The sequence below is a fragment of the Alexandromys fortis genome, unplaced genomic scaffold (assembly GCF_014885135.2).
Source record: "Alexandromys fortis isolate MF-2015 unplaced genomic scaffold, M_Fortis_MF-2015_v1.1 scaffold_173, whole genome shotgun sequence".
Lineage (NCBI taxonomy): Eukaryota > Metazoa > Chordata > Mammalia > Rodentia > Cricetidae > Alexandromys > Alexandromys fortis.
In genome coordinates this window covers 3,077,841-3,105,215 of record NW_026068051.1, presented here as the reverse complement: position 1 = coordinate 3,105,215, position 27,375 = coordinate 3,077,841, and the positions used below count along the sequence as shown (strand labels likewise).

The 27,375-nt window shown below is 37.2% G+C and overlaps 1 protein-coding gene across 2 annotated transcripts in view; it reads left to right on the top strand.

Moving 5' to 3' along the window:
- Acaca (acetyl-CoA carboxylase alpha) overlaps positions 1-27,375 on the top strand; it is a 153,947-nt gene that overhangs the window by 48,558 nt on the left and 78,014 nt on the right. For both annotated transcript variants that reach the window (XM_050119583.1, XM_050119581.1), the window contains 6 exons: positions 9,696-9,737; positions 11,262-11,477; positions 12,549-12,704; positions 15,874-16,077; positions 20,842-20,997; positions 22,539-22,685. In XM_050119583.1, the coding sequence (XP_049975540.1) occupies positions 9,696-9,737; positions 11,262-11,477; positions 12,549-12,704; positions 15,874-16,077; positions 20,842-20,997; positions 22,539-22,685 (921 nt within the window). The remainder of the gene's footprint in view (positions 1-9,695; positions 9,738-11,261; positions 11,478-12,548; positions 12,705-15,873; positions 16,078-20,841; positions 20,998-22,538; positions 22,686-27,375) is intronic.

Genomic DNA, 27,375 nt, shown 5'->3' with positions numbered 1-27,375 from the left:
ATAATAGTGAGCATTGTTAAAAATGAGCAGGAGTCATTTTGAGTTCTGGAAGGGACTTTCTAAACTAAAGGCATTTGGTATTTTGTTTTCCCTCATTCAGTCATCTTGCTGATCTATTTAGTCTATAGAGAAGCCTCCCCTGCAAGCTAATAGCTAAGATTTTACTGAAATTCTTTAGGAAATGTAGTGGACTACACAACTCCCATGTGTTATTGATGTCAGGAAATCCAGCAGAGTTCAGGTATATATCAATCGATAACTTCAGACAGGAAACTGGAGTCAGTGGAGAAGTATGAGGAGCTTAGAGAGAACCCTGGGGTTTTAGGAAGAAAAATCAGAAGCCTATGGAATAAAATTGATACTTGGGGATAGACTATGAGTGTCCATGAATAAACACTGTGGCTAGTAGATGCTCTCAAAATTAAAGTACGCATACCACAGAGCGAGGCCCTGGACATGCGTCAGAATTGGGCTAGGCTCCTAAACATTTGGTAAGCTCACTTTTTATCACCAATATTGGATTAATAGCATATTATTAAATAGACTAACATGAATTCATAAAATTTTTTTACTTTTTTCTAAAAGTGCATATAGTATCATAATGTGTATGGTACAATGACTGCTTTTCTATGTTCATTCCATGGTCAAATAAAACTGTCCCCTAAAATTTTCAGAAAGCCAAAATTCTTTGATATCACTAACATTTTTATTACTATATATATGAAACTCATACTAAATATAACAACAATAAAACCACAAAAGCAATAGAAAAAATATTTCTTATTTTCAAATCTGTATCGTGTCCTAGAGTCTATCTAACTGCTTTAATTTTTTAATCTTCCTGCTGTCCTTATACTTCTGAATTTAGGTTGCATAGGGATGTGTACAGACCAAATCTACTAGTTAATGAGGCTAACAGGGTGGTCTTCCAGCTGTTATTGTCCAGTTTTCATTTATAGTAGCATCAGGTAGGAAATCAGGAGATTATAAATGCCTTCATTTTTCATTAGTGTATTAAAGACTGCTTTGGAGTCAAGTGAACATTTACAATTTAGTCATGGGCTGAATTTGCTTTAAGGAATGAGATGCTTTCAATCATTATTTCTTAGAAATGATGATTGTGTTTGTAGGGACAATGGCAACTATTACTGAACCTCTAGGGAACCTTGGCAGAACTGTACAAGTTCAGGACTATAGTCCTGGTGCTGCTTTGAGTTTTTCTGATGGTGGTAGCTTGCCATTCATGAAGAATGCTTAGCTTCTGTCATGTTGTCTGATACATGCTTGGCCCATAGTTAGTGTAGTGTGAAAAAGAGGAAGCCTTCCAGCAGTGTTAGAGATGAATCCCTTGATCTCGCTGGCTTCTTAGTAATCCATGGTGATGTAATGCAGTTCCTTCTGTTCGATACTGTGTTACTGAATATAACCAAGGATGTGTCCACATGCAGCAAGTAGAAGAGAAAGGTTACCAAGTTTTGTTAAGAACAACATTGGTTCATGTGGAGTGAAACAAACTGCTCATCAAAGTCATGGATGTTTTGTACTGCCCTAGAACCATTAGACAAATAAGGGCCAGACAAAAGGAGGGATTCGTGGAGTGCCGGTGTACTGTGAGGTGTTTATTCTGATGCCAGTGAAGTCCATAAGCATCTCAGTACTGTATTGTGTGATCATGATTGTCTGAAGAAAGCTGGCCACTGATATGTCTGCTGCTGCCTTGATTGCTTGACTTTATACACAGACTCTTACTCTGAAACAGCTATTATGCCAGCAATAAAAACACTGGGTTTGGAATCTGTTTTCAGCCATGTAATTAAGTCAAGTCTCCTTAATGTGAAGCAAAGAACAGTTTAAAATTAATGTTATAATAGAAAGTTGGAGGAAAAACAAGTCTGTCCTTATAAATATATATGTTGCATTTTTTAAAAAAAGAAAAGAACCCTGAAAAGAAATGAGATTTCTTAAATTGTTTTTTGTTTGCTTGTGGGTTTTTTTATTGTTGTTGTTTCTTTCTTTTTCTTTGTGTGTGTGTGTGTGTGTGTGTGTGTGTGTGTGTGTGTGTGTTGGGGAGAAGAAGAGACAACAGGATCTTACTCTGTAACCTCAATCCCTCAAGTACTGCAACTATAGACATATGCCACCCTGCATAACCTTACAGTTTGGCTTTTGAATTTCTCTGTTAAGTTGCAGTTAGTTACACTAATAGTTTAGGTCTTAAATTCCAAAATGTATAGCAGAAAGAACTAATTGGTATATATTATATTTTTAAAAATTTGATTGCTCTTTATTTTCTTTTTTTTTAGCAAAGATATTTTCAAGGATATTAAAATGTGTGTTTTTACTATTTCTTCCTCTCTTTTAAAACAAAAACTTAAGGTCCAAATACTGTGACAGGATTGTAAATCACACTTATAGTTTGTGTTTTAATTGTTTTCTTTTGGGGGGGGGAGCTTTAAGTGCTTGTGGGATTTTAAAAATTGCCACAAATCTCTCAAGAGCTAGGTGTCCTTTCACGATTGCTTACATGTGAGTGACTCTCATGTAAGGTGAAGTATTTTAGATTGTTTAGGCCTTGAGGGAGGAGATTCCTATCCTAAAGAGTTATCATGGCTCATAGTTAGTAGTTTGCACTTCTTTTCTTTTTGCAATGTAGTTAGTTGTTTACTAGTAGACTGACTAGCTAGGTTTGGTTAGGGTTTTGTTTTAATTACAGTCTATATAATTTGTTCTCAGCATGTTGAGGTAAAAGAGAATTGCACCAGCAAGCTCCCAATTTCTTCATCTCATTAGGTTTTTAACACAATTATTAGTATCATAATCAGCTATGATGCTTTCTCTTTCAGGTTTTTACATTCTCTGATTTGCAGGGTGTCTTGATTGGCTAATTTAGGCAAATTATTTTGATTGTCTTGATGATGGTTGGCTGATTAGAACACAGCAGGGGTATAATTTCTTCCTGAGAAATGTTGCATTCTTTTTTTTTTTTTTTTGTACCAGAACACTAAGAGGGCTTTCTTTTTGTACAGTCAATTATGATATTTGCCCATAACACTAGAGCATGCCTGGAAAGCAATTACATTAGTGATGGAATAAGCAGGAATGCTGTTAGTGGGAAAATTGGCAGCATGGAAATGAGGTGAAGTGCGGAAGTTACTAAAACCATAGGATCAGAATGTTTTTTTTGTTGTTTTATTTTGTTTTGTTTTTGTTTATGACTTTTTGAGACAAGGTTTCACTGTGTAACCGCCATGGCTGTTCTGGAACTCGTAATGTAGACCAGGCTGGCCTCAAACTCATAGAAGTTCTCCTGTCTCTGCCTCCCAAGTGCTATAGGATTAAAGGCCTATGTCTCCATTTCTGGCTTTGTTTGTTTTTTTTTTTTTTTCCTGATGTTTTGGAGTAATTTGCCTTTTGAGTGCCAACAGTTGACTTTTTATGAAACCCTTCAGACTTCTGGTCTCCCAAATAATGTATTAATATTCCTGCTTTCCTTTTTTTGCAGACATTTCATGCCAACCCTATTGTAAATGTTCTGAATTTCAATGTATCAAAAATCTCCTCAGAACTTGGAGGAGGTTTACTTCCATCACCTCAGATAACTTCTCAGCTCTCCGTGACAAAAGTGGGCATTTGTTGTTTGTTTTTGAGGGGCTATTTCTTGGTTGTTGTTTTAGTTTTAGTTTTTTTGAGACAGGGTCTCACTACATAGCCACTAAAACTCACAGAAATCCATCCACCTGCATCTGATTCCTTAGTCCTAGTAATAAAGGTGCACAACCACACAGAATGAATTTTTTTTTTAAATTGATAGTTTAACTCTTTCTTGTCACCTTACAGATATTTCACACTTTGCCAAAATGGAGCCCTTTTATTATATGCAGTGAAGCTATTTCCATTCAAACTGTTTGATTTTCATGACTACAATTTTGATTAATTGATTTGGGAGAAAAGAGTACTTCTATTAAAATTTTTTTGTTTCTACTGTTTTGTTTTTTAATAAAAATGGGGAAAATGTATGCCAAAATGACATATTAGTACCTCCTCATTTCAGCAGATAGAAAAGTATGTGTTAAATGTTATCTTACGATTTTACTAACTTCTTTCAAGAAAATCCCATGGAATGATTTGTTTCTCTTTCTTTTTATTATGTTTTACTTTTAGGTAGTAGTCTGGAAGCTAGATCTCTCTAGAATAAAACCAGAACTAGACTATGTGAAGTTCAGAGTATATAATCTACTGTCCGCTTTATATTCCTCTGTTGTGCTGCAATTAAAGACATGCATCACTACTACCCAGCCTCTATGGCTAACTAGTGTAATTGCTGGGGTTTAAGGTATGTGCTACCACTGCCTGGTCTGTATGGCTTGTAATATGCTTTATATTATAATAAACAAAAAACTCTTTCATATTCTTAAAGACATATGCTGGAGCATTGTCTTTATTTGTACAAGTATATTCATGATGCCTATAACTTCTAGCAAATGTATGATTATTGAACCAGCCTTTTCCAAACTCAAAGCAGTTTCCTATTGAAAACCTGAATAGGTATCAATGGTAATGTACATATTTTAGTTTTCCAAATTCTACAAAATGGAACACATCCATTTGCCAGATTTCATTCCTTTGAGTCCCCTTTGGGTTATTTTCTGTAGGTAATGTTGTTTAGTTGTATAAAAAATAAGTAGGACAATTTCTTATAATTTTCTTGGCTTGTTGTCATGTGATGGAAAAGTCTTTTTATAAACCTTTGCTATTGGCATGATGTTTTTTGTGAAATTCTGAGACCTTCAACACATTTCCAACCAATAATTGATTGATTTCTGCATTACCTTGTGTTAGAGGACCTGGCAGACCCATATGGGATCTATGTGTGTTATGTTTATGGGATGATTACTATTCCTGATTGTATCTTGTATTTGAGTAAATAATAATAATGTCTATTCTGTGACATCTGGTATAAATTCAGTGGTTTCAATATGCAAAGCCACTCTTTCTGCATATTGAGAATCAGTACCTTATATTGAGAGGTTCTCTAAAATCCCTTAGTACCATGAGAATAGCATACAGTTCTGACTCTTGAACAGAATCATAATAGCTTTGCTCCACTTTACTTAAATTTTCTGATTTATAACCTTCCTTTCCTGACTTAATTTCCATCAGTATAGATTGTAGGGGTTCTAGTTATTGGTGTGTCCTGTAAAATTCAAGGAAGGACCCAGCTAGTTCTCTTTATAAGTTGAATTCTCTTGCTTTTGGGATAGTTGTGGCTAATCTCTCCCAAAATATTACTGCATGCTCTTTGCCAGGGTTTACTTTCTTCCCATAGTTTGACAATTTTACCATTATTAAAAGGTATTACTATTACTGCTGGGTCTAGTCCTGCTAATTGATGAAGTCCAAATTTTCCTTCTAGAATTAACTCAGAGACCTTTTCCACTTAAGATTTTAGTGTTTTACTAAGTTCATGTGATAAAAAGACCTGTTCTAAGGTAATATGTTCCCTCTGCATTAAAATTTCTGTAGGGGAATGTTGGGAGGGTAATATGACCAGAATGCCATTAAGATTTGTTTCCACTTGACCAACATGAGCCTTCTGTAATTTCTCTTCAATCAAAGCCAATTCTCTCCCAGCTTCAGCTGATAGTTTCCTGGGCCTATTTAAGTCCTTGTCACCATCTAAGGTTTAAGCAATGGCCTTTAAGAACAGAGAAACTGCTGTTCTAAATACAGGTTTGTCTGTCAACCATTTTAAAGGTAGGGCTGTTGGTGCCTCTAAAATATCAGCAGCTGTTGTGTCCTGTTTTTGTGCATTCTGAATGGTTGGTGACTGTTCTTTATAAAGCCTTCTAATATTTTTCCCATAAACATATGTTTAACTTATGGTTTGTTTCTAAGATTGCAAAAATATTAATCTGAGTATTCCATTGCTAAAACAAATCATGTCCCCACAAACTCATTGCTATGTTAACCACATATGCTTTTAATATTCCTCTCTGTCTTTCTGGCCCTGTACATTCGAACTGTCTCACATTCTATTTTACCTGAGATAAAATTCCAGTCCCTAAAAACTGAACATTTACAATTGAATTTACAACTGAAGAGGCCAATTTGTATGCCCAGATTCTGATGAAATTATTTTTACACCTGCACCTGTGTCTACCAGACCTTCAATGACAACATCGCTTATTTGTATTTTTAATTTTGGTCTTTGTTCATTTATAGTTTACCAAAATACTCTTATGGTTTCCCTGAACTTTTTGTTCTCTCTTCTATAGGTGTTCTATTATTCAGAGTAGTATGCTTTCTTACAGTAGTCATTAGGTTCTTTCATTGCTCTGAGATGGAGTTTCCTCTATGATGGTAGGAAACAACTGAACCATATTTGGCATAGAGGCCTGCCAGAGGCCCATCACATAGTTTCTCTATGGCAAAGGATTAACATGAATATCCCTCATTAACCTGCATTCATTTGACCAATGCCTGCCTTTTGCCACACCTTCCACATAATCCAGAAGAGAGGCGTGTTCTGACTAGACTATTAGAAAAAACATTGTTTCTAGGAACGCCCTGTGTACAATCCCTTTTAAGGTGACCTTGTTTGCCACAATTATAACATTGGACATTTTGATTTTTCCTCAAACCTCTGGAAATTACCTCTCCTATCCATGAATCATCACGGTCATGAGATTCAGTATTAATTATATCTTGAATCCAGTCCTCCATAGGTGCTGAACTTGCCTTTGACAGCCTCATTATCCTTCTGCATAGAGAATTGACATTTTCAAAAGCCAGGGATTCAATTATTACTTGTCTAGCTTCTGAATTTGGTATCATTCTATTTACTACTGAAGTCAGTCTTTGTAAGAAATCTGTAAAGGCTTCCCTTGGGCCCTGTATAACTTTAGCAAATGACTCAGTTTTCTTTTCTATTTCTCTAATTCTGTCCCAAGCATTCAGAGCTGTTGCTCAGCATAAATCCAGGGTGGGATCATCATATTCTGCCTCCTTTCTATAGCAGCATAATCTCCTTTTCTAAGAATTTGATCTTAAGAGAATTCCATACCTTTAGTTTTACTTTGCTGTTCAATAATCTTATCCTCTTCTCTGAACCAGGTACTCCATTGTAGTTGTGGACCAGACTCTAAAACACCATTCATTAACCAATTCTACACAGTCTTTAGGGATAATTCTATTACAAATTGACCATGGTTCTAACATATGCTTCACAAAAGGTGATTGCATGCCATATGAGACTGTTGCTTTCTCGAATCTCCTTAAATCTAACATTGGCACAGGAGTCCACTTAGCCTTTAACAGAGCCTCTGCCATTTAATAATTCTTGTATGGTTACTGGATATATTAAAATTAAAGTTGGTTGAAAACCTTAGGCTGTTCCTCTCTATTCTTATAATGCTATGCTGAAATTAGTTCTCATTAAATTCCTCAGTCTAGATTTGAATATCTTTGTGATCTGTTTTATTAGATTTTTCTAAGGCCTATATCTTATTCAGATTAGCCAACTTTTTTAGTGATAAAACAATTATTTTAATGCTGATAATGTTTACAATTGATACTACATAAATCCCATCTAAATTAGTTATCCTCTCATTTAACCTTTCTGTTTTCAAACTGTCCAGCATATTATCATACAGAGACATAAATCCCTCCATTGTAATGGTTTTTCCCAGATTTTAATGTGGGAAAAAAAAAACTTCTTTTAACTAATTCCTCCCTTTAAGAATTCCCAATTGTCTTACCAAATCTGCTGCCAATGTTGATGAAGATGTAAGGCTTATTGCTGCTGCATAGAACAATAAATGTCTGATTGGATTTCAAGGCAGCTACCTAATTTGACAGCAGCCTGAGAAGAGGGTTCAGGAAGAGCCCACCAGAAGAAAGAGAGAGAGAGAGAGAGAGAGAGAGAGAGAGAGAGAGAGAGAGAGAGGAGAGGAGAGGAGAGGAGAGGAGAGGAGAGGAGAAGAGAAGAGAAGAGAAGAGAGGAGAGGAGAGGAGAGGAGAGGAGAGGAGAGGAGAGGAGAGGAGAGGAGAGGAGAGGAGAGGAGAGGAGAAGAGAAGAGAAGAGAAGAGAAGAGAAGAGAAAGATCTAACCAGTAGAGCAGTGAACCTGGCCACTTGTAGCTCTGGTCTATGCCGGTGTCTGTGAAGCGATAGGCAGATGGCTTTTTTTTTGTGAATTTGTACTCCAAACGTTTGGTGCCAAATGTAGCACAATTAATAAAAACCCAGAGAAAGATATTGGGGTTCAACCTGAAGATCAAAAAAGCAAAGAAGCCACCTACTGGCTCTTACCTCTACGTCAAACCGAAAATTGGCAATCCTGCCTCCGTGAATCCTCAGATTGAGACTGAGACCTGTCTCCTCCTGTTTTATATTTCTCTCTAGTGCTGGGATCAAAGTGTGCACCACCATTGCCCAGCCTTTATGGCTAACTGGTGTGGCTGCTGGAATTAAAGGTGTGTGCCACCACTGTCTGGCCTATATGGCTGACTAGTGTGGCTCTGGCATTAAAGGTGTGTGCCATTACTAATCTGTCTTAATTTCTGTGTTGTTTGTTTGTTTGTTTGTTTTTGGTCTCACCAATGAAAAACATATTTACATGAGCAATTTTGATTATAACAAGAATAAAAAGATAATGCCCTATGCTTGGGAGGCCAAAGGCACGGTTTCTGTCATGAGAGACTTTGTTTGATTTTCCCCTTGAGCTAAGCCTTGCTCATCTGTAAAGCAGGGACTGTGATCATTCCCTTAAAAGACACAGGAGAGTGCCCTCTACCTAGTAGATTTTAAGTCCATTTTTTCTTCAAGGCTCCTGAAGAATGTGTAGCTAGCTGGTCCTGATCTCTCTGCTTTATGCCAACTTTCCCTTGATTATATTGCACTCATAATGAAGAAGGTATCTAATGGAACCTCCTAGAGAGGAAATAGTAATGACTCATTGCAGCACTGCCAGGAGAGCTTCCCATCCGAGAAACAGGAGTATTTGGTGTTAATAAGTTAAATTTCAGAAACTAATGAACTCTGCTAATTGAATTCATCTTTGTTAATTAATAGGGTTCTAGTAAATTGGTTGCTTTCTTGTGTAATGCTGTGCAGAAAGGCCTAATGATTTCAAGTTCACTGGTCCCACTCCCCTCTTTCTTAGGCAGAGCACTAGTGACCAAAGTAGCATCCACTGCTTCTTTTGTCTTGAAATGTTATTATTAAATCCTTGAAATCATCAGTTTCAGATTGAATGTTGGAGTAGGGGTGGGGACAAAACACCATAGACTTAAAATTTACTTGACTAGTTTACAATTGAAGAGTTTTCTTAAAGAGAAGCTTGGGAAATCAGTCTAGTAAGACTCATTGCAGTGGTTCTAGTATAGGGCATATTGTTTTTATTTGCCAGGTTGTGCCAAGAGTAACACACAGGGAGATTCTTTTTTTCTACTTGAGAGATAAAATGAACTCTTTCTTCAGAGATGATAGATACTAAAGGTAGGTTAATAGTTTAGTAATTCCCAAGTGGGGTCAAAGTGATGATTATCCAGAGGGTACCTGGAGTAAGCTCAGATAAAGAGCATGTTTTTTAGGAACTGTCTTCTAGATATTTGACAGAGGCCATACAGTGTGTTATATCCCCAAAGAGCCATTCCCTGAAGAACTAACACATTTTGCGTTCTTCTTTATCTCAGAGAGAATTTCCCAAATTTTTCACATTCCGAGCAAGGGATAAGGTAAGGGATGATTTACTTCATTGCCTCTCTTTATTTCCCTTTCTCCTCCCTGCCTCCTCCTCCTTCCTCTGTCTGTCCTCCATTCCATCCTTTTCTCTTTCCCTCCCCTTTTTGTACTATGAATAGGCCATTGCTGCATTCTTTTTTTTCTAAAGCATACTTCCTTAAGAAAGAGTTTAAGAAATAATCAAATGTCTTGACCCAAAGAAGGCTGTAACTTCAAAAACATCCCTTTCCTTTAGAACAATTTTGATGTATTATTTAGGAATGCTTTATTTCGTAAAGTTATTCTATTTTTTTGTTCCTTTTTAGTAGGATTATTGTTTTTGGGTTTTTGAGACAGGGTTTCTCGGTAGCTTTGGAGCCTGTTCTGGAACTAACTGTAGACCAGGCTGGCCTCGAATTCACAGTGATTGGCCTGCCTCTCTCCTGAGTGCTGAGATTAATGGTGTGCACCAACACCACCCAGTTTAGTAGAATCATTCTTGTAACCTACAAGATAGTTGATTTATATTGAGCTCTTCTTTTCATCCGTATGTTTTTTTTTTTTAGTTTTAAAGTATAAAATTTCATACAGAGTTGATTTCTCTCTCTTACTAGCTTATATTTTAGGTGTCTTTTCCATTGACTTAATTGACATGCTTTCTAGCAGAATAATTTATATTCAGCAATGTAGGAAATGTATTTATAAACTTTTTACATATAAGTGATGGTGTAACTATTGGGATTTTCCCCAAAGCCAAATACCATCTTAATATATGATGTTTATTTCTTACTACATGATAAGATATGAGTCTCACCATTAAGCATCATTCTACTTGGGTGAGCCCATAACACTATCTTGTGAAGTAGATACTAATTAATGTGAAGCAATCTGCATAGTCGGTTGTTTTTTTTTTTTTTTAATTTTTAACAGTATTAAATGCTTCAGAAGTTCTGAGGGAATTGAAGATTTTTGTTCATGTTGTTTTTACTTAGTATTTTTTGGAATGACAGAATCTTACAGTGTAGCCCTGGCTGGCCTGGAACTCTATTTAGACCTGACCTAAAACTAAAAGAGATCCACCTGCCTATGTCTTTGATTTTTTGTTTGGTGCTAGAGCACCTGTTATTATGTAGGCTATTCAGTAGTTTTGTATGTGTCTTATTAGTATATTACAACTTATGTTTCTATTTTTGAGACCCCTTCCACTCCTTATTATAGAGTTTTACCCTGTAACCTAAGCGATCCTCTAACTCACTATGTAAACCTATAGCCTTGATTTATTTTGTATTTTATTTTAGTTATTTATTGTGGTGCTAGGGATTGAATACACATGTTTACACGTTAGGCAAATACTCTACCTCTGATCCACATCCTCAATCCCCATGATAGCCTCAAAATTTGGATGATCCTCCTGCCTCAGCCTCACAGATGTCAGTTACTGGGTTCAATCTTTAAGAATCTGTTTTATCAACACAATCATAAAGTAATTTTGCAACTGCCTCATGTGATCTGTTTTTCCCTCTGATTCTTGTGCTCAGTTTGAGGAGGACCGCATTTATCGTCATCTTGAACCTGCTCTGGCTTTCCAATTGGAGCTGAACCGGATGAGAAATTTTGACCTCACTGCCATTCCATGTGCTAATCACAAGATGCACTTGTATCTTGGGGCAGCTAAGGTGGAAGTGGGCACAGAAGTAACTGACTACAGGTTCTTTGTCCGTGCAATCATCAGGCATTCTGATCTGGTCACAAAGGTGAGTCCTTTACTTTAATGGGAAGTTATCCATTAGGGAAAGGACAGAGAATTAGTCATGGCTCAAAATCAGAGTTTTACTATTTGAATCAAAGCTTTTGTCTTTGTCATTCTCCAATCTTCCAAATAATAAAGGCTCATTTTTCTTTAATTTGATTTTTCTTGATAATAGAAGCATGAGAGCACTTACTTGAAGAAAGAAAACAATGCTTAACAGACAAAAACCACAAAGACTTGGGTAATGGTAATGAATAAGGAGAAAGTTACAGTAACCGTTACATAAACCTGTCTTCATGTGTGGGCTTCCTCATATGCTATATGCTAACTATTGCATCCCATTGCCATTGCCATAAACTTCCATTATCATTTTATGCTAAACAGGTCTTTTTTTCTAAAATGTTCTGTTTGGCATATGTGAAACATAATCATATTGGGGTTTTAGCTCTGGCAATGCCTAGCATCTCTACTTCTTAGTGGAAATTATATTGTTAGAGGCTGGAGAAAGGGCTGGCAGAGACTCTATTTAACCCTCGCCAGCCTTTGCCTCCTACAGTCAATAGATTTACAACCAAGAGAAAGTTGAACAATGTATAAGCAGATAGATACCTTACTGTGTTCTCATATTGCTTCTTAAATTATTGCTTTGAGGGTAGAGGTGGGATGCATGTACACCTCCCCATTCAAGCACATGTGGCCAGAAGTTGACATGAAGGTATCTTCCTCTGTTACTATTTAATTTTTATTACTGTTTGTCTGTTTAAGCACATATGCACCTCTATCATTCTCTACTTTGTTTTTTGTTTGAGAACAGTATTTCTCATTGAACCTGGAACTTATAGTTTCAGCTAGACTGGCTGGTCAGTGAACCTTCTGATTCCTGTCTCCATTCCCTACCTTCCCTTGGTGCTAGGGTTTCCGATATAGGGCACTGCTCCAGCTTTTTCTTGAGCACTGGAAATCTAAACTTAAGTCTGTGTTTTCCTAGCAAACACTTTACCCATTGAACCATTTCCCCATCCCTTCTTTATTGCTTTTAAAGCACATTAATGGTGGTAATTTTCTCCTTATATAGGAAGCTTCTTTTGAGTATCTACAAAATGAAGGGGAGCGGCTGCTCCTGGAAGCCATGGATGAATTGGAAGTTGCTTTTAATAATACAAATGTCCGCACTGACTGTAACCACATCTTCCTCAACTTTGTGCCCACAGTCATCATGGACCCATCCAAGGTACATTTCCCACAATTTCTCTGTCTGTCCCCCAAAAGAGACTCATTTATGTGTGACTCACTTGGATTTGGAAACAGATGTTCATGTCATCAGTTTGTTTTCTTAATTTTTTAAAGTCACAGGTTGAGTTTCATAGGGCAATTCCAAAATTGTTTTACTTAGCCATTAGAAATAGTCGCAAAATGGAAGGTTCTGTGTCACTTATTTGCTGTAATAAGAACTTCTTCTTTAGGGCTGGAGAGATGGCTCAGAGGTTAAGATCACTGGATGTTCTTCCAGAGGTCCTGAGTTCAGTTCCCAGCAACCACATGTTGGCTCATAACTATCTGTAATGAGATCTGGTGCCCTCTCTGGCCTGCCGGGATACATGCCGACAGAACACTGTACACAAAATAAATAAATAGTTTCTCCATTGATACTGGTTTTGTAATATTTGCCATGTGGTGTCCTATTTTATATGCTATCCCAGGATTCCTTATCTGAACTGATTAATTTTGCTATATTGGACATTTTGGCTAAATTATTGCCTTTATGCATTAAATACTACTAATGAGTGGCCTTGCTTAGGTGCAACACTGTCTGAAAATGTCTACCCTATTCTCCACAGTGAGAGAATTTGATTGTAAGGAAGTTCACATGATATATCTGTTTTTGTCCCTGAGTCTGTTTTCTAAACTATGTTCTGTACAATTTAAGGGAAGAAAAGGTGATTCTGTACTTAGCTTTTATCTTAGTTGATATAAGGGCAAGTGCCTCTGTTCCTGGTATTTCTGTCTTTCTCCTGGGTTGCTGTACATTTGGATAGGACTGTCAATCAATATCTATCTTTCTCTACATCACTTGTAGACATGAACTTTCGCTTCTTTTTTAAAATGTACATGTCACATGTACACCAAGCTAGCCTCAAACTTCCTGTGTAGCTAAGAATGATCTTGAGTTTCTGATCCTTCTCCCTCAACCTTCCAAGTGCTGGGTTATACAGTGCTGGATTATATAGTACTGAGTAATGCAGTACTGAGTTATTCACTGCTGGGCTATAATGCAGTGTATCATACAGTGCTGAGGATCAAATCCAGGGCTTTTTACATGCTACCCAATCACTCTGCCATCTGAACTGTATCCTCAGTTCTGATTTTACCCATTGAACTTAATGCCCAAGACCTGAGAAATTTTCCTGTTTTTTTTTTTTTTTTTTCTCTTCTAAACCCCAAGCTAATGATGGGATAATTCTGTTTGTAAACCTGTTCTTTGAGTCTCAATTTGCATGATCTGACAGCAAAATTTCACTTCAGCATCAAAAAACTAGAAGTCTTACAGCATGGCCAGGACACTGTGTATTTTTAGTTGGCCTTTTCTTTATGAGTAATTTTATTTTTAAAACATCAGCCTTTATATGTACCCCCTACTCTGAGTACTCAGACTCTGCTTGCTAGTCACAGATCACTGTTGTTTCCCATACACACAGATCGTTAGCTTTTATCCTCTCAAGAAAAGAATGAATAAATGTATCTTCATTAGTAAGCATAATGTAGGAACAGGGAAGTTATCTACTTGAAACCTATTCTAGGGCTGGAGAGATGGCTCAGGTTAAAAGAACTGACTGCTGTTCCGATAGTCCTGAGTTCAATTCCCATCAACCACATGATGGCTCACACCATAATCTATAATGAGATCTGGTGCCCAGAACACTATATACATAATAAATAAATTAAAAAATAGAGACCTGTTCTAAGTTAAAGTTCTGTGATACAGAAATGAAATACATGCAGGGTGATACATTCTACTGGAAAACCATGATTAGGACATGTAAGGTAATTTTAAGGCATTCTAAGTGCTGAGACAGTACTGTAGAAAGACCCTTCAGAATGCTCTGGGTACTTGAAGCCCTATTGGGAACAGTTATTGATTTAGCATGTTGGTAGCAAAACCATTTATACATTTATTTACTTGATAAGACTTGATTCTTCCCTTGTACATTGTGGGTTCCAAGGATCTTTAAGTTCTCAGGCTTGGTGACAAGTGCCTTCACCCACTAAGACATCTTGCCAACCTATAAAGTCACATCTAGGGATATCCAGTAAAAATAAGTTTTCTAACTCTAAAACCAAGAATACCTAGCTGTCTCAATACAAAGCTTCTGGGAAATGAGGGAATATCTCATCTCCGTAAATCCCAGTTGGACTTGGCAGTGACCAAAGTTGAGATCGCTAGTGTTTAGAGGGAACATTCTGGCACAGCCTACAAATTGCCTTTCTTTAATTTGTGCAATTTACTAAGAGACATACATTATCAAGTTTAATAAAATTTTGTAGAAAAAAGCTCATGGTGGTAATTGCTGTGTTGATTTAAGGTTCTGTAAGTGCAATGAAACATAGTTACCATGCATAGAAATGCTACTTAATAGCTATTTAACCAGGGATTTTATTCTTATTTGGGGCTTTCTCTTAAATCCCCTGGCTTTTAATTTTAGATATTGCAGATCTTTGATATAGAGTATGAATATAATTGGGAAAGGGAAAGGAGTTGTACAGATTTCGGGGTTGTGAGTCAAAGAAAACCACTCAAATACCAAACCAGCATGAAATTGCTTCTAACTTGTTCCAAATAATAGTAAGTTGGGGGGTGTCCTAGTTTCTTTCTGCTGCTATGATAAACAAACAAACAAACAAAACACCTACAACCAAAAGCAATGCAGGGAAGGAAAGGATTTATTTCAGGTTCTACTTCCAGATCACAGTTTATAATTGAAGAAAGTCAGTACAGGAACTCAAGGTAGAAACCTAGAGTAGACACCATAGAGGAAGACTGCTTATTGGCTTCCCTACTAGCTCATACTCAATTAGCTTTCTTTTTATACAGCTCGACCCACCCACCTAGGAATAGTGCTGCCTACAATGTCCTGACCCTTCTTAATCTAACAAGACAGTCCAACCAAGGCAATCCTTCCATTGAGGTCCTTCTTTGCAGGTGACTCTGGATTGTGTCAGATTGACTATAAAAACTAAGAAGGATGGGGAGAATAAACCACATGAGTTCTCTTTGTAAGTGTGGTACCTATCTCCATAAACCAGTATCTTTTTCCAATATTCTTTAGCAAAGATGTGCAAACTTAGAACAAGTTTTAGTTGCAAAGTATTTTGGTTTTACACTTGGTATTGTACTGTGTCAGATTGAAGAATCTGTGCGGAGCATGGTAATGCGCTATGGAAGTCGGCTGTGGAAATTGCGCGTCCTCCAGGCAGAACTGAAAATCAACATTCGCCTGACAACAACTGGAAAAGCAATTCCCATCCGCCTCTTCCTGACAAATGAGTCTGGCTATTACTTGGACATCAGCCTGTATAAGGAAGTGACTGACTCCAGGACAGCACAGGTACAGTAGTCAAGCAGACTCCTCCAAGGTTTTATTTGATCCAACACATAATAACCCTCAAATCCCATCGGTTTGTTTTTTACCTTTGAAAACGGCTTTGTGCCTCTTGATCACGCATGTTATAAAACCATAACCTTTTGTCAAATATTGACACGCTTTAACAGGCCAGGTGAACCAACTCCACAGATAATTATGCAATTCAGATGTTTATGGTTTCCAGGGGCACTTTTGCTAAGTAATCTAGATTTCCTGATCTGATTTGTTTTCCTGCTCCTAGTGCAGCCTTCCACTGGCAGATGAGGAAAGGGGACAGTCTGGAATTTATCAACTTCTGTCTTTCGAAAGGGGAAATTTCACCATAGAATCATATCAGGAACAGAGAGAGCCAAGCAGTGTCTTCTTCATACTTGTACATTTCATTCACTCATGCTCACTTTCTTTCACTGAGTTTAGAGTGCTGTATGCCTATACATGAGCAAAGTAAGAAGCCATAACCCATTTTCCAGGGAAAAATTTTGGGAATGCAGAAATGAAAAATGAATAAGCATGTTTATTCTATGATAATAGAGCATCCTATTATAATTGGCTTGCCACCTTAGTTTCTAAAGATTTTGACCATTTTCTGTGGTATGCACACATCTTCAGAGGTATAGTATGTTATTTTAGGGCTTCAGTGTATACTTGAAGAATGTACTCCTAATAAAGTGTGTACTTGTACCAGAATACAAGGGTAATACAAGGGTTTTAGACTGTTCAATGCATTTGGTTCTGGGAAGCAATTATGTGGCTCTTGTTTTTATCTAGGAATGGAGGCAGAAAAAGACATTTTTGTCTCTGCTTTGGAGATGAATTTTTTAAAATCCTAGTTTAGGCAGTTTTCTTAGTGACCTTTCATTTTGTTTTTTGATTCTCAGTTAGATCACCAAAGAAGTCTATCCTTTAAGAAGAAAGCAGTTAGAACAGCATGCGCAGAGCACAGGGGTGAGCAGGAAAGAGTGCTCAATAATTTTGCTGCATGTGATGTTTTTCAGGACAACCTTAAGGACATTTTCAGTCAGGACTTTCCATGGTTAGGGATGCTTTTAATTAACTTCTACAATGGCTTCAAGGCAGGCCTATTCTTCTGTAAAATAAGAAGGCACTTGAGATTTTAATGTTTCTGATAAATGTTTTTTCTTCACAGGTTTCTTCTTCTTTTTTCCCATTTCTCTTTATTAGAAAGCTCTTAGATTTCCCTGATGCTAGATGGTGGTGAAACAGGCGCATGAAAGGCACAGGTGCCTTCAGCAGAGATTTAGTATTGTGCCTGGCACAAAATAAACACTTAATAGGCATCTGTAAGAGTGAATAAGCTGCCCTCGACCTGAAGGGGGCCAGCATATTTAAAAGCCCTGGAGGTTGCTGAGCCTTCCTGTGGCATGGAAGCTAGGTTGAAAGCAGTGATAGAGGCAGGAACTGACCACAGCAGCCTCTAGCCAGTTTCTGTGCACCAGTGCGTACTTGGTACTTATTACTGAACTTCATTTCCTCTTCCTTTAGAAATTGATATAATATGGAACCATGTTTATCATTTGTTCATTTACTTATTTAATATTTACTGACTACGTATAGTGTGTCAGAAACTATGGCTACAAAGCAGTTCCTCGTTAAGAAATGTATATTATAATGGGAAAAGATAGATGAGTAATTGATGCTTCCATGATATGATAAGAGACATTATAAAATAAAAACATTCAGGGCTCTAAGGGTGCCCACTGTGTAGGTCAGTGATGGTTCTCTATGAGAAGCCCTGCTGCAGCCTTCAATAGGAGGTATAAATAAAACCTGTATATGTTTTCAAACTGGTAAAACATGACCTCTACCAACTTTTAATTACTATGTTTATCATAGGAGAAAATGGAGCTAACGTAAATGGTCATTTGGGGCTTCATTTAGGGTCCATTACTACCAAACTCTTGCCCTAACACATTGTTTATTGCCAATGAGAAGAAAAGTTAACTTGCTTGAGTTTCATGTTTCTTGTATGGTCTTTGTCCTGTTGGCTGAAATGAACAATTTCAGGCAGTCCTAAGTAGGAAGAAAAGGTTTGGGTAGTTTGTTACTTAAATAAATTGACTTCCAGTGAGGGAAGTAAAGTGAACAGTTTAAAGTCACCTTTATTGAGTTTACATTTTTATATAGTTTATATAGTTTACATGTACCAAAATGGTTTCTTTTGCTGCATTTGCTTTGATTAAGTCTGACAGTTGTACATGATATCTGTCATCAGAGTCATTATAGAGAATTTCTTGTCACCCCACAAAGTTTCTCTTCTTTTCAGTGAAAGACAGAACCCAATTGCAGCCTTAGGCAACCACTGAGATCTGCTTTCTGTTGCTGTATATAGTTTTGTGTGTCTTTTGGTTGCGTGTAAATTACATCAGACAATTCATACTATTCTTTATCCTACTTGTTTTGTTTAACATAATGTTTTGGTGGTTCATCTGTGTTGCAAGGACTATGAGTATACTCTTTTTCATTATTGAGTAGTATTCCATTTTTTTAGATTTACCAAAATGTTTATATCTATTCAATTACTGAAGTTTTATTTCCAAATTTGAGTTGTTAAAGAATAAATCTGTAATGTGCATTCATTTGTAAATCTTTGTCTTTTGGTTTTGTTTTATTTGAGACATAGTCTTACTATGTCCTTCTGGCTGTCCTGGAACTTACTATGTAGACCAGACTGGCCTTAAAATTTAAAAAGATCCTTCTGTCTCTGCCTTCCAAGTGCTGAGGTTAAAGGCATGTGCCACTATGCCCAGCTACTATTTGCAAATCTTTATGTAGGTAAATTTTTATTTTTCCTGATTAAATGCATAGGAGTCTATAATTGCTAGTTTGTAGTAACTATTTTTTACTATTATAAGAGACTTACAAGCCACTAAATGGTTACCATTTTAAATTCCAGCAACAGTGTATAAACGCATGCAGCTTTCTTCAGTCCTTTTCCTTACTGCATAGTTATATTGCTTTAAATGGCTATTCTAACTTCATCCCAGAGCTTGCAGAATTGAGTTTTAAACCCTGTACTTACAGCTTTGCCTCTCTTAACAGGAAATACAGTAGTTCAAAACTACTGATGTTTTTAATTTTACCAGGTGTGTGGTGTGTGTGTGTGTGTGTGTGTGTGTGTGTGTGTGTGTGTTTGTGTGGAGAGAGAAACGGGAGGGGGGGAAGATCAGAACAGCTTGCAGGAATCAGGTTCAGTCCTAGGCATAGCATTAAACTCAGGTTGTCAGGCTTGGTGGCAGGTAGTTTACTGGCTGAGTTGTCTCACAGTCTTGAACCTGCTGCTTTTATTTCTTTTTCTTACTTTGATTCAGTCTTTGTCCCAAATCCAGTTTTCTCATACTGTACTCTTGCCAAAACACCTGAAATCTGTATTTTTTTTTTTTTTAAATATGACTAGTTCTTTTAACTCCCAAGGTGTTACTGCTGCTGCTGTCTCCCACCTGGTAACTTTCCCCCTTGGTCTTTTAGAAGAGAACTGGAGGTTCCACTCTGGGGACTTTAAACAGCCTAGGATATGTTTGCCCAGAATAAGACCTAATTGACAAGTCACCAGAGCACTCTTATTCCTCTGAGCTCAGATGCTAAGGAGTCACTTAGATGGATGACCTTCAGGTTTAGGTTAGTATTTAATTCCATTCTATGCATATATATCAAATCCGTGGATCTTTTCATTAATGGTACACTTGTGCTTATATTTTAGGTCCAAACAGATGGGAATATATATATATACCTTTTCATTCCAATCTCCATTTGTATTCAGTGTGTTGGGAATCTATATTTTATGTGTTCATACATAAAGTGCCTAGTTTAGTGTTATACAACCTCTGAGCACTCAATAAATATTAATTGAATTGAAATAATGGCATCCCTTATAAATATTCATGAGCAAATAAAACTAGCTAAATATATGGAGTATGAAGTACTCTTCTAGAAATATTTGAGTTAAAAAATGATTAAAAACTGGTGTGGTGGTTTCATTATGTGATAATCCAGCAATTGCAGGAATTCACTAGTTAGAGGCAGTATACTAGAGAGAAATACATATGTATATATACATACGTACATACATACATACTTGTGTGTGTGTTTATATGTAATTTAATAAAATATAGTGATTTTACCATAGGCTGTGTCTTATGAGCTAACAAGAATTAATTAGGTGAGTGAATGAAATATACTTACTCTGACAAAAGTATTTGGAGCCTTTGCGTGGCTAATAATACTACAAAGAACCTTCTAATCAAGGGACTAATGCATGATCAAGTGGTAGAACCTTGATCTGGCCCAAGAACAAGAATTTTCTCTAGTATATAGCTGCTCCTCGACTTAAATACTAGAACTGTTTTGTTTAGTTAGTTGGCATGCTTCATTTTTTAGTATCCAAGATTCAAGTCAGTTTAGAAGGCAAGTGCCATCACTCTGTCTCTGAGATGGGAAATTTACACTGGACGTTTTTGTTGATGTCACCTAATTCCAAACTAAGAACAGTCTAGTATAAATAGCACATCACTATTTTAGAGTTGGTTAAGTGGCAGAGAAGGGACAATACCAAATACCCAGTGACATGAGGCAAGTCTCCGCCATTAAGCACTTCTCCCCACCCCCATCTGTTTTTTAAGAAATAACATTGTGGAAAACAATGCTATAGGCAACTATTTTATTTTCTATTTATCGCTTAACTGTCTGTGCATTCTGTTTTTTTCCCCACAGATCATGTTTCAGGCATATGGAGACAAGCAGGGACCACTGCACGGAATGTTAATCAATACTCCATATGTGACCAAAGACCTTCTTCAGTCAAAGAGATTTCAGGCGCAGTCCTTAGGAACAACGTATATATATGATATCCCAGAAATGTTTCGACAGGTAAAAGTGGCTAACAGGCGAGAGTTTGAGGCTTCTTTGAGTTTCCATCATGTGTAACTTTTCCTAGAGAAGGGCACTCACAGGCTGGAAGTATCTTGACACTATTCTAATTTCGTCTCATTAATGACTTAGTGTCTTCTAACTCAGGTGCTTCATGAGGAATGGTGAGAAGAGACGTCTCAAGTGAACCCTTGCCACATTATGTTTACAAGGACCTATGTGAGGAGTTACACATGTATTAAGTCTGTGTTCGAATTAGAAATATTAAAAAGAGGAGTGGAACGAGGTTTCATTTTCTTACTTTCCAAGATAATCCCTTAACCTAAGCCAAGATGAGAGTCATTATAGGTAGCACAGACAAGAAGACAGCACCACTGTATATAGTTGTAGGTATAACTTCTTCTGTAGATTTACTATTATTAAATAAAAACCTAGCATGAAAAAAGTGACATTATGAAACTCTTCCCCTATATGAAAAATTCCTTGACTTTATGATGGTGAACCCTCTCTATACTGCAGATTTCCCATCAAAAGTAGGGGGGTATATGTCACAAGCAGAGAATACAACAGATAAAGAATAGAGCATCAGAGGATACGGGATTTCTTTTAAAAATATCTTTGTTGTAGGTCTTCTCAAGTCTCTATCAATATCAGCACTATCAATATTATCATATTTGAATCTTAATGTAATATTTATCTGTGGACTTATTTAGTAGTCTGTGATTCCTGTAGTATTCACAAAAGCAAGTTACTTTTAGGTAACTATTTACTTAAACCATCCTATCTCAGAACACAGACCTTCACTCATTACCTCCATTTTATGGTGTCATGACCCTGACAACTGTGTGTGATTCTGATTCTCAGTGTCAGTACTTATAATTGACAAGGGGCACAGCTAGGACACATAAGTGTGTGTCATTTGGGCTTTAGGTGTTTAAGACAAGCGTGGACAGAACTTCATAAAGAAGTTAATTTATTTACATAAGAAATAGGAAACGGTAATCATGAATGTTTTTGTAAATGCATGGGTATGTCTGTATTCTCAAATTTGAAATTTAATTGAGCTATACTTATAAATAGTCATCCACATCTTAACTAATTCTCATATGTGGATCTATTGCTGTGAAAAGTAGTTATGGGATCTTCCCTGGCTTTCTTGGATTTGTTTTAGAGATAAACCTGCCTCAGCCTACAAGTAATGAGACAGAGATTAGAGACATGAGCACCAAACCTGGCTGATGCCTTTTATTTGAGTTTTTTATTTTATTCTTGCTGGGTTGGTGTTATTGTATGTGTTAATGCTCCAGTGCTATTTCAAGGTCCTTCAGTAGTTTGACTGTATTGGGGGAAGTACCTGACTTTTGACATACTGAAAATGGTGTAAAATTGGCCACAAGTGTGTTTGCTGAGCATTTGGTCTAAGGCTCATACTTTCCATAGAGCTCTTGGAAAAGAAAGCAGAGTCAGAGTGACTGAGTTTGACTGTGATTTTTATTCATGTTGAAATGCCACTGATAAGTCAATCTTCTTTCTTCCATTAGTCGCTCATCAAACTCTGGGAGTCTATGTCCACTCAAGCATTCCTTCCCTCACCCCCTCTACCTTCTGACATGCTGACATACACTGAGCTGGTGTTGGATGATCAAGGCCAGTTGGTCCATATGAACAGGCTTCCAGGAGGAAATGAGGCAAGTAGTTATACCCTTCTCCCTTTCAATCTCTCTGTACCAGCCGTTCATGAGAGTTATTATTACACAGTAGGAGCTACTCAAGTGGCAGAGTCAGGAAAGCATTCTTGGTCAATTTCCTCAGAGAGAGAATGGACCAAACCAAGAAATTACTGTGAATTTTTTAGGTATAATAATGGTATTACAATTTTGCTTTTTGAAAAGGAGTGTTATTTTCTGGGGGGCATGCATGCTAATACAATGTCTTTACAAAATCAAAGGTCTAATGTCTAGGATTTGCTTCAAAATAGAAATGAAGGTCAGATTTTAAGTGGAGCAAGATTAGTGAGTTCATAATTGAAGATACATGAGAATAGATTATTATCTTTTATTAATTTGGAATTTTGAGATTTTTAGGTATCTTTTTTTACACTTGATTCATTGGATTTAGTGATATTGTGAGTGTGATAAAGAAATTCTTCCTAAAGGACTTGGTGAGAGAGCCAACAGTTTTAAAAGAAACACAAAACTCATGTATTTATTCATTCGTTTGTTTGTTTGTTTGTTTTGAAATCTCACTCACTACATAAGCCTGGGTGGCCTGGAACTCACTATCTATACCAGACTGGTTGTAAACTCACAAAGACCCTCCTGCATCTGCCTTGAGAGTGCTGAGATTAGAGAAGTATGCCACCAGACCTGCCTGATTTGAATAGTCATTAAAAATTTTGGATGGGAAGGGATGGGGAAAGGATCTAGAAAGACTTAGGGGAGGGGATATAATCAAAATATATTTTAAAATGTTTTAAATGAAAACTATAATAAATTATTAGTCTTAAGATAATAAAAATTTAAAAAATAACCACATTTTCTAGTCATGTGTTATGTCGCATACCAGCCTTTGGAAGCTGATGCAGGAAAACTAGAAGTTCAAGGTTAACCTGGGCTGTATGTGTCCCTGTCTTGAAACAAAGAAACATAAAAATCAGAAAGCATTTTCTAGGATTAATAACTTTTCTCATGTAGTACCATATTAATAATGACATAAGATATATTCTCCTGTTTCCCCTCATATTCTTCTCCATACAGTAAGATCCTTAAGATTTTGATTATGCTAAGATACAATGATAGAAATATTAGCATACCTAAAAATTCAGGTGTTTTTATTAACCTCTAACTAAACTCATTCCTTAAATAACCTTTATTCTGAGCCAGGCTTCAGTGGCACATGGGAGACAGAGACAGATGGATCTTTGAGTTTAAGACCAGTCTGGTCTACAGAGCAAGTTCCAGAATAGACAGGGTTACACAGAGAAACCTTGTCTTGAAAAACCAAAAATCAGTAATTTTTTTGTTTTTTTTGTTTTGTTTGTTTGTTTGGTTGGTTCTTCGTTTTGAAATAGGATCTCTATTTCCTGCTCTGGCTATCTTAGAACTCACTATGTTCTATGGCTTTGAACTCTGTTGTCTCTGCTGTAATTAAAAGCGTGTGCCACCAAGCCCAGATCCAGTATTCTTTTCAAAAATATTTGTTCTAGCCAGGCAGTGGTGGCACATGCCTTTAATCCCAGCACTCAGGGAGGCAGAGGCAGGTGAATATCTGTGAGTTTGAGGCCAGCCTGGTCTACAGAGTGAGTTTCAGGAGGACAACCAGAGATACACAGAGAAACCTTGTCTCTAAAACAAACAAGGTATATAACTTTTGTATACCACAACATAGTCTGCGGGAGTAGATGCTGAAGCATTAGGGTGGAGACAAGCTCTGAACCGTGGGAAGAGGCTTAGAGTTGTAGGAGTTGGTCCAACCTGGTGCCTCAACAAATGGCACAATGATGGGGTTGCCAAGAGAATACACATATTCATCACCACACAAAATTGAAGCAGCACTTTGTACCTACTGTATGGCTTCTGCTTGCAATCAATCCCCTCAGCAGGAAAAAAAAAAAAAGCTTTGTGGTACTAGTCTGTAATTTTGATTCATTTAATAGCTGTTGAGGAATAGAAAGCGGCCTTGTGAACATGAGGCTGAGAGTAAAATAGTTTTAACTAATGTAATTAAAACATACGACGAGGTTTTTTTTTTGTTTTGTTTTGTTCTTTGGCCATGTGAAAGCTAGCTGCAATGCTGTGTGAAACCTCTTGCCATGATCTTTCTTCTGCTTTCTTTCTGTTCTCATTCTATGTTTGAGTGAATGGAGACTGGGGGAATAGTGAAGTCCCAGAGGGACAGAGCTCTGTTCTTGCTGAAATTACAAGCACAGAGCTGCCTGGGCATGAACATGTAGTGTTTACTCTGCCAGTATGAATACAAATAGTCTTATTATACGGAACTCTGTACCCAAAGACCACACACACACAGAGACACGGACACACACACAGGAACAAAAATATTAAAGGGTTTTTTTTTTTTTTTTAACCCCTTTAAGACCTAACAAACCTCAATATAAAAGGAATAGCTACTGCAGTGAGTGGCAGTCTACAGTAGTGACTACGAGTTTTCGTTTGCCCAATGCCTTAATAGTTGTGAAACCGGAAAGCTAACAGCATTTGTGAAAATGACTGTTGCTTTTTATCACTTTTCACATTATTCTTTCTTTCCCTTTCTATATTATGTGTTTTCTTTTCCCTTTCTTCAGATGATTGAGTAGGATCGAGCCTGCATGTTAGCTTACTGTTTCTGAGCCTAAGAGTTCAGGAAGAGTAAGCCTGATGTTCTTTTGTGAGCAGTCAATAACTGATGCCCAGGATGACTGGTGAGTGAGGTCAGTGATCTTAGCTAGATTATAGGATACTGCATGACAGGAATGAGGTTAAGGTATTAGAATCAAGCTCTGTTTCCAATAGCTTGGACATACAGTGGAGTGTGTACATTGAGAGACTTGCCAGTCTAAGGATTGAGTTTCAGCTTTCAACTCTGAGGGACAGCTGTCAGCAGGATATATTTCACTGCACTGAACCCAGTTTTGTCAGGGCACGTTGGCTTTATACTACTGCAGTTTAATTTTCTTTTTCGAAAGCGAGAAGTTTGTCATGAGCCCGGTACTCTACATATTACCTGAAGAATGGTGTGAGAAGAAACAAGTGAGCTCTTGCTGATAGGATTTGGAGCAAATCTGTCCTTTGCCAAAGAGAATGGGCATCAGAACAGAGCCTTGAGATATAGCTTTATTTAGAAAAGAATAAAAATTTGACCTGTTAATGTTCTGAGAGCCAAGGCTCAATGTAAATGCCTTGATGCTACATAGACACTAAACCATCATAATGTGATGCTCTCCAGAGTGACAGCGCTACCAGGTCATCATTGTAGGGGATACTGAATTACTTGAAGTATTGGAGTTTCTGGCTTTAAAAGCTTGCACACAGATATTAGGAATGGGGATAAAACATGAGATTCCTATGTAGTTTTTCCATGGATTGAGGCGTTTCTCCTTACAGCCAGAGGCAGAAAATGTGCACCTATCAGACCACTGGTTACCTTGTTGCCTTCTTCCCTTACTTTTTTTTACTAGGATGGCAAATGGGTAAAATGGTGATAGCACCAGGACTTGGGCTGATTCAGTTCCATTTAGTTTTAGGTAACCTGTTTGCCATTTGAGGAAGATATTGGCTATTTCAGCAGAGATGTGACCTGCATTCTCAACGTTGTACCTGTGCTTAAACCACGAGAGAGCTTTCCTGGCTCTGTGTTAGCTTACTTTCTTCTTCCTGTAGTGTTTCTTCCCCATCAAAAAAGATATAAGTGAGGAAATGCTACCTAATTCCTGGTGAGAAGTATAGGACACTTTTTTCATTGTCAGGTTTGAATGGTATTGCATTTAATATGAATTTAGAGTGGGAATAAGAATGATGTGGACCAAATCTGAGAACTACATTACTTGCAAATAGCTCCAAAGATGAGTTGCTTGGGATTTTCTTAATAGTTTCAAGTAAAGATGAAAATTGAGGGAAATGTGATTGCAACAGAGGCTAAACTGATTTCCTTTCTAGCTGCTCTGGTGCTGCAGTGATGAGCACTATATGTAAATACATAGCTAGATGAATGTGCGCTTCAGAGCTACAGAAGAAACGCAACTATCCATCCAGTCTGCTTTACTACTTCTCTGTTTTCGAGGAATTGTTTTCATTTTTCTGCCAATTTGCTAACCTTTTTTGATTATTTGGTGGAAGTTATAATTGCAGGTGGCAACATTTTGAGTAACACTTTGCAATCCAGCACAGCTTCTTTTTGTACTAAACCTAGTTATTAAAAAGCTCAGGCTAAGAGCAAGCCAAAGGCTATAATAGATTCAACAGAGAACGACTTAACTTTGCCTGCTAGAACAAAGGAAAAGCTGGGCTTTTATGTGGTTATAGTCTTACTTGTTCTGAAATAAGTCCATTAGCATTTTATTATTTTTTAATAGTTATTGAACTTGATCAGGAATCTGTAATGGTGACAATGTGATAAAGAAGCTACTCTTACAGAAATTTTATTGCAGATGGAGATCAAGTTCCTAGAACATGGGCTTTTAAAATTCCTTCCCATCACCCTTGTCATCGTGGACCACTGAGATGAGGAAACACTGTTTAGGATAGTTATAATAGCAAGGTGCCCCAATCAGGGGTGATAACGATAGACTCCCATCCTAGCGTGGCCTAAGAATTTCTTTCTTTCTTTCTTTCTTTCTTTCTTTCTTTCTTTCTTTCTTTCTTTCTTTCTTTCTTTCTTTCT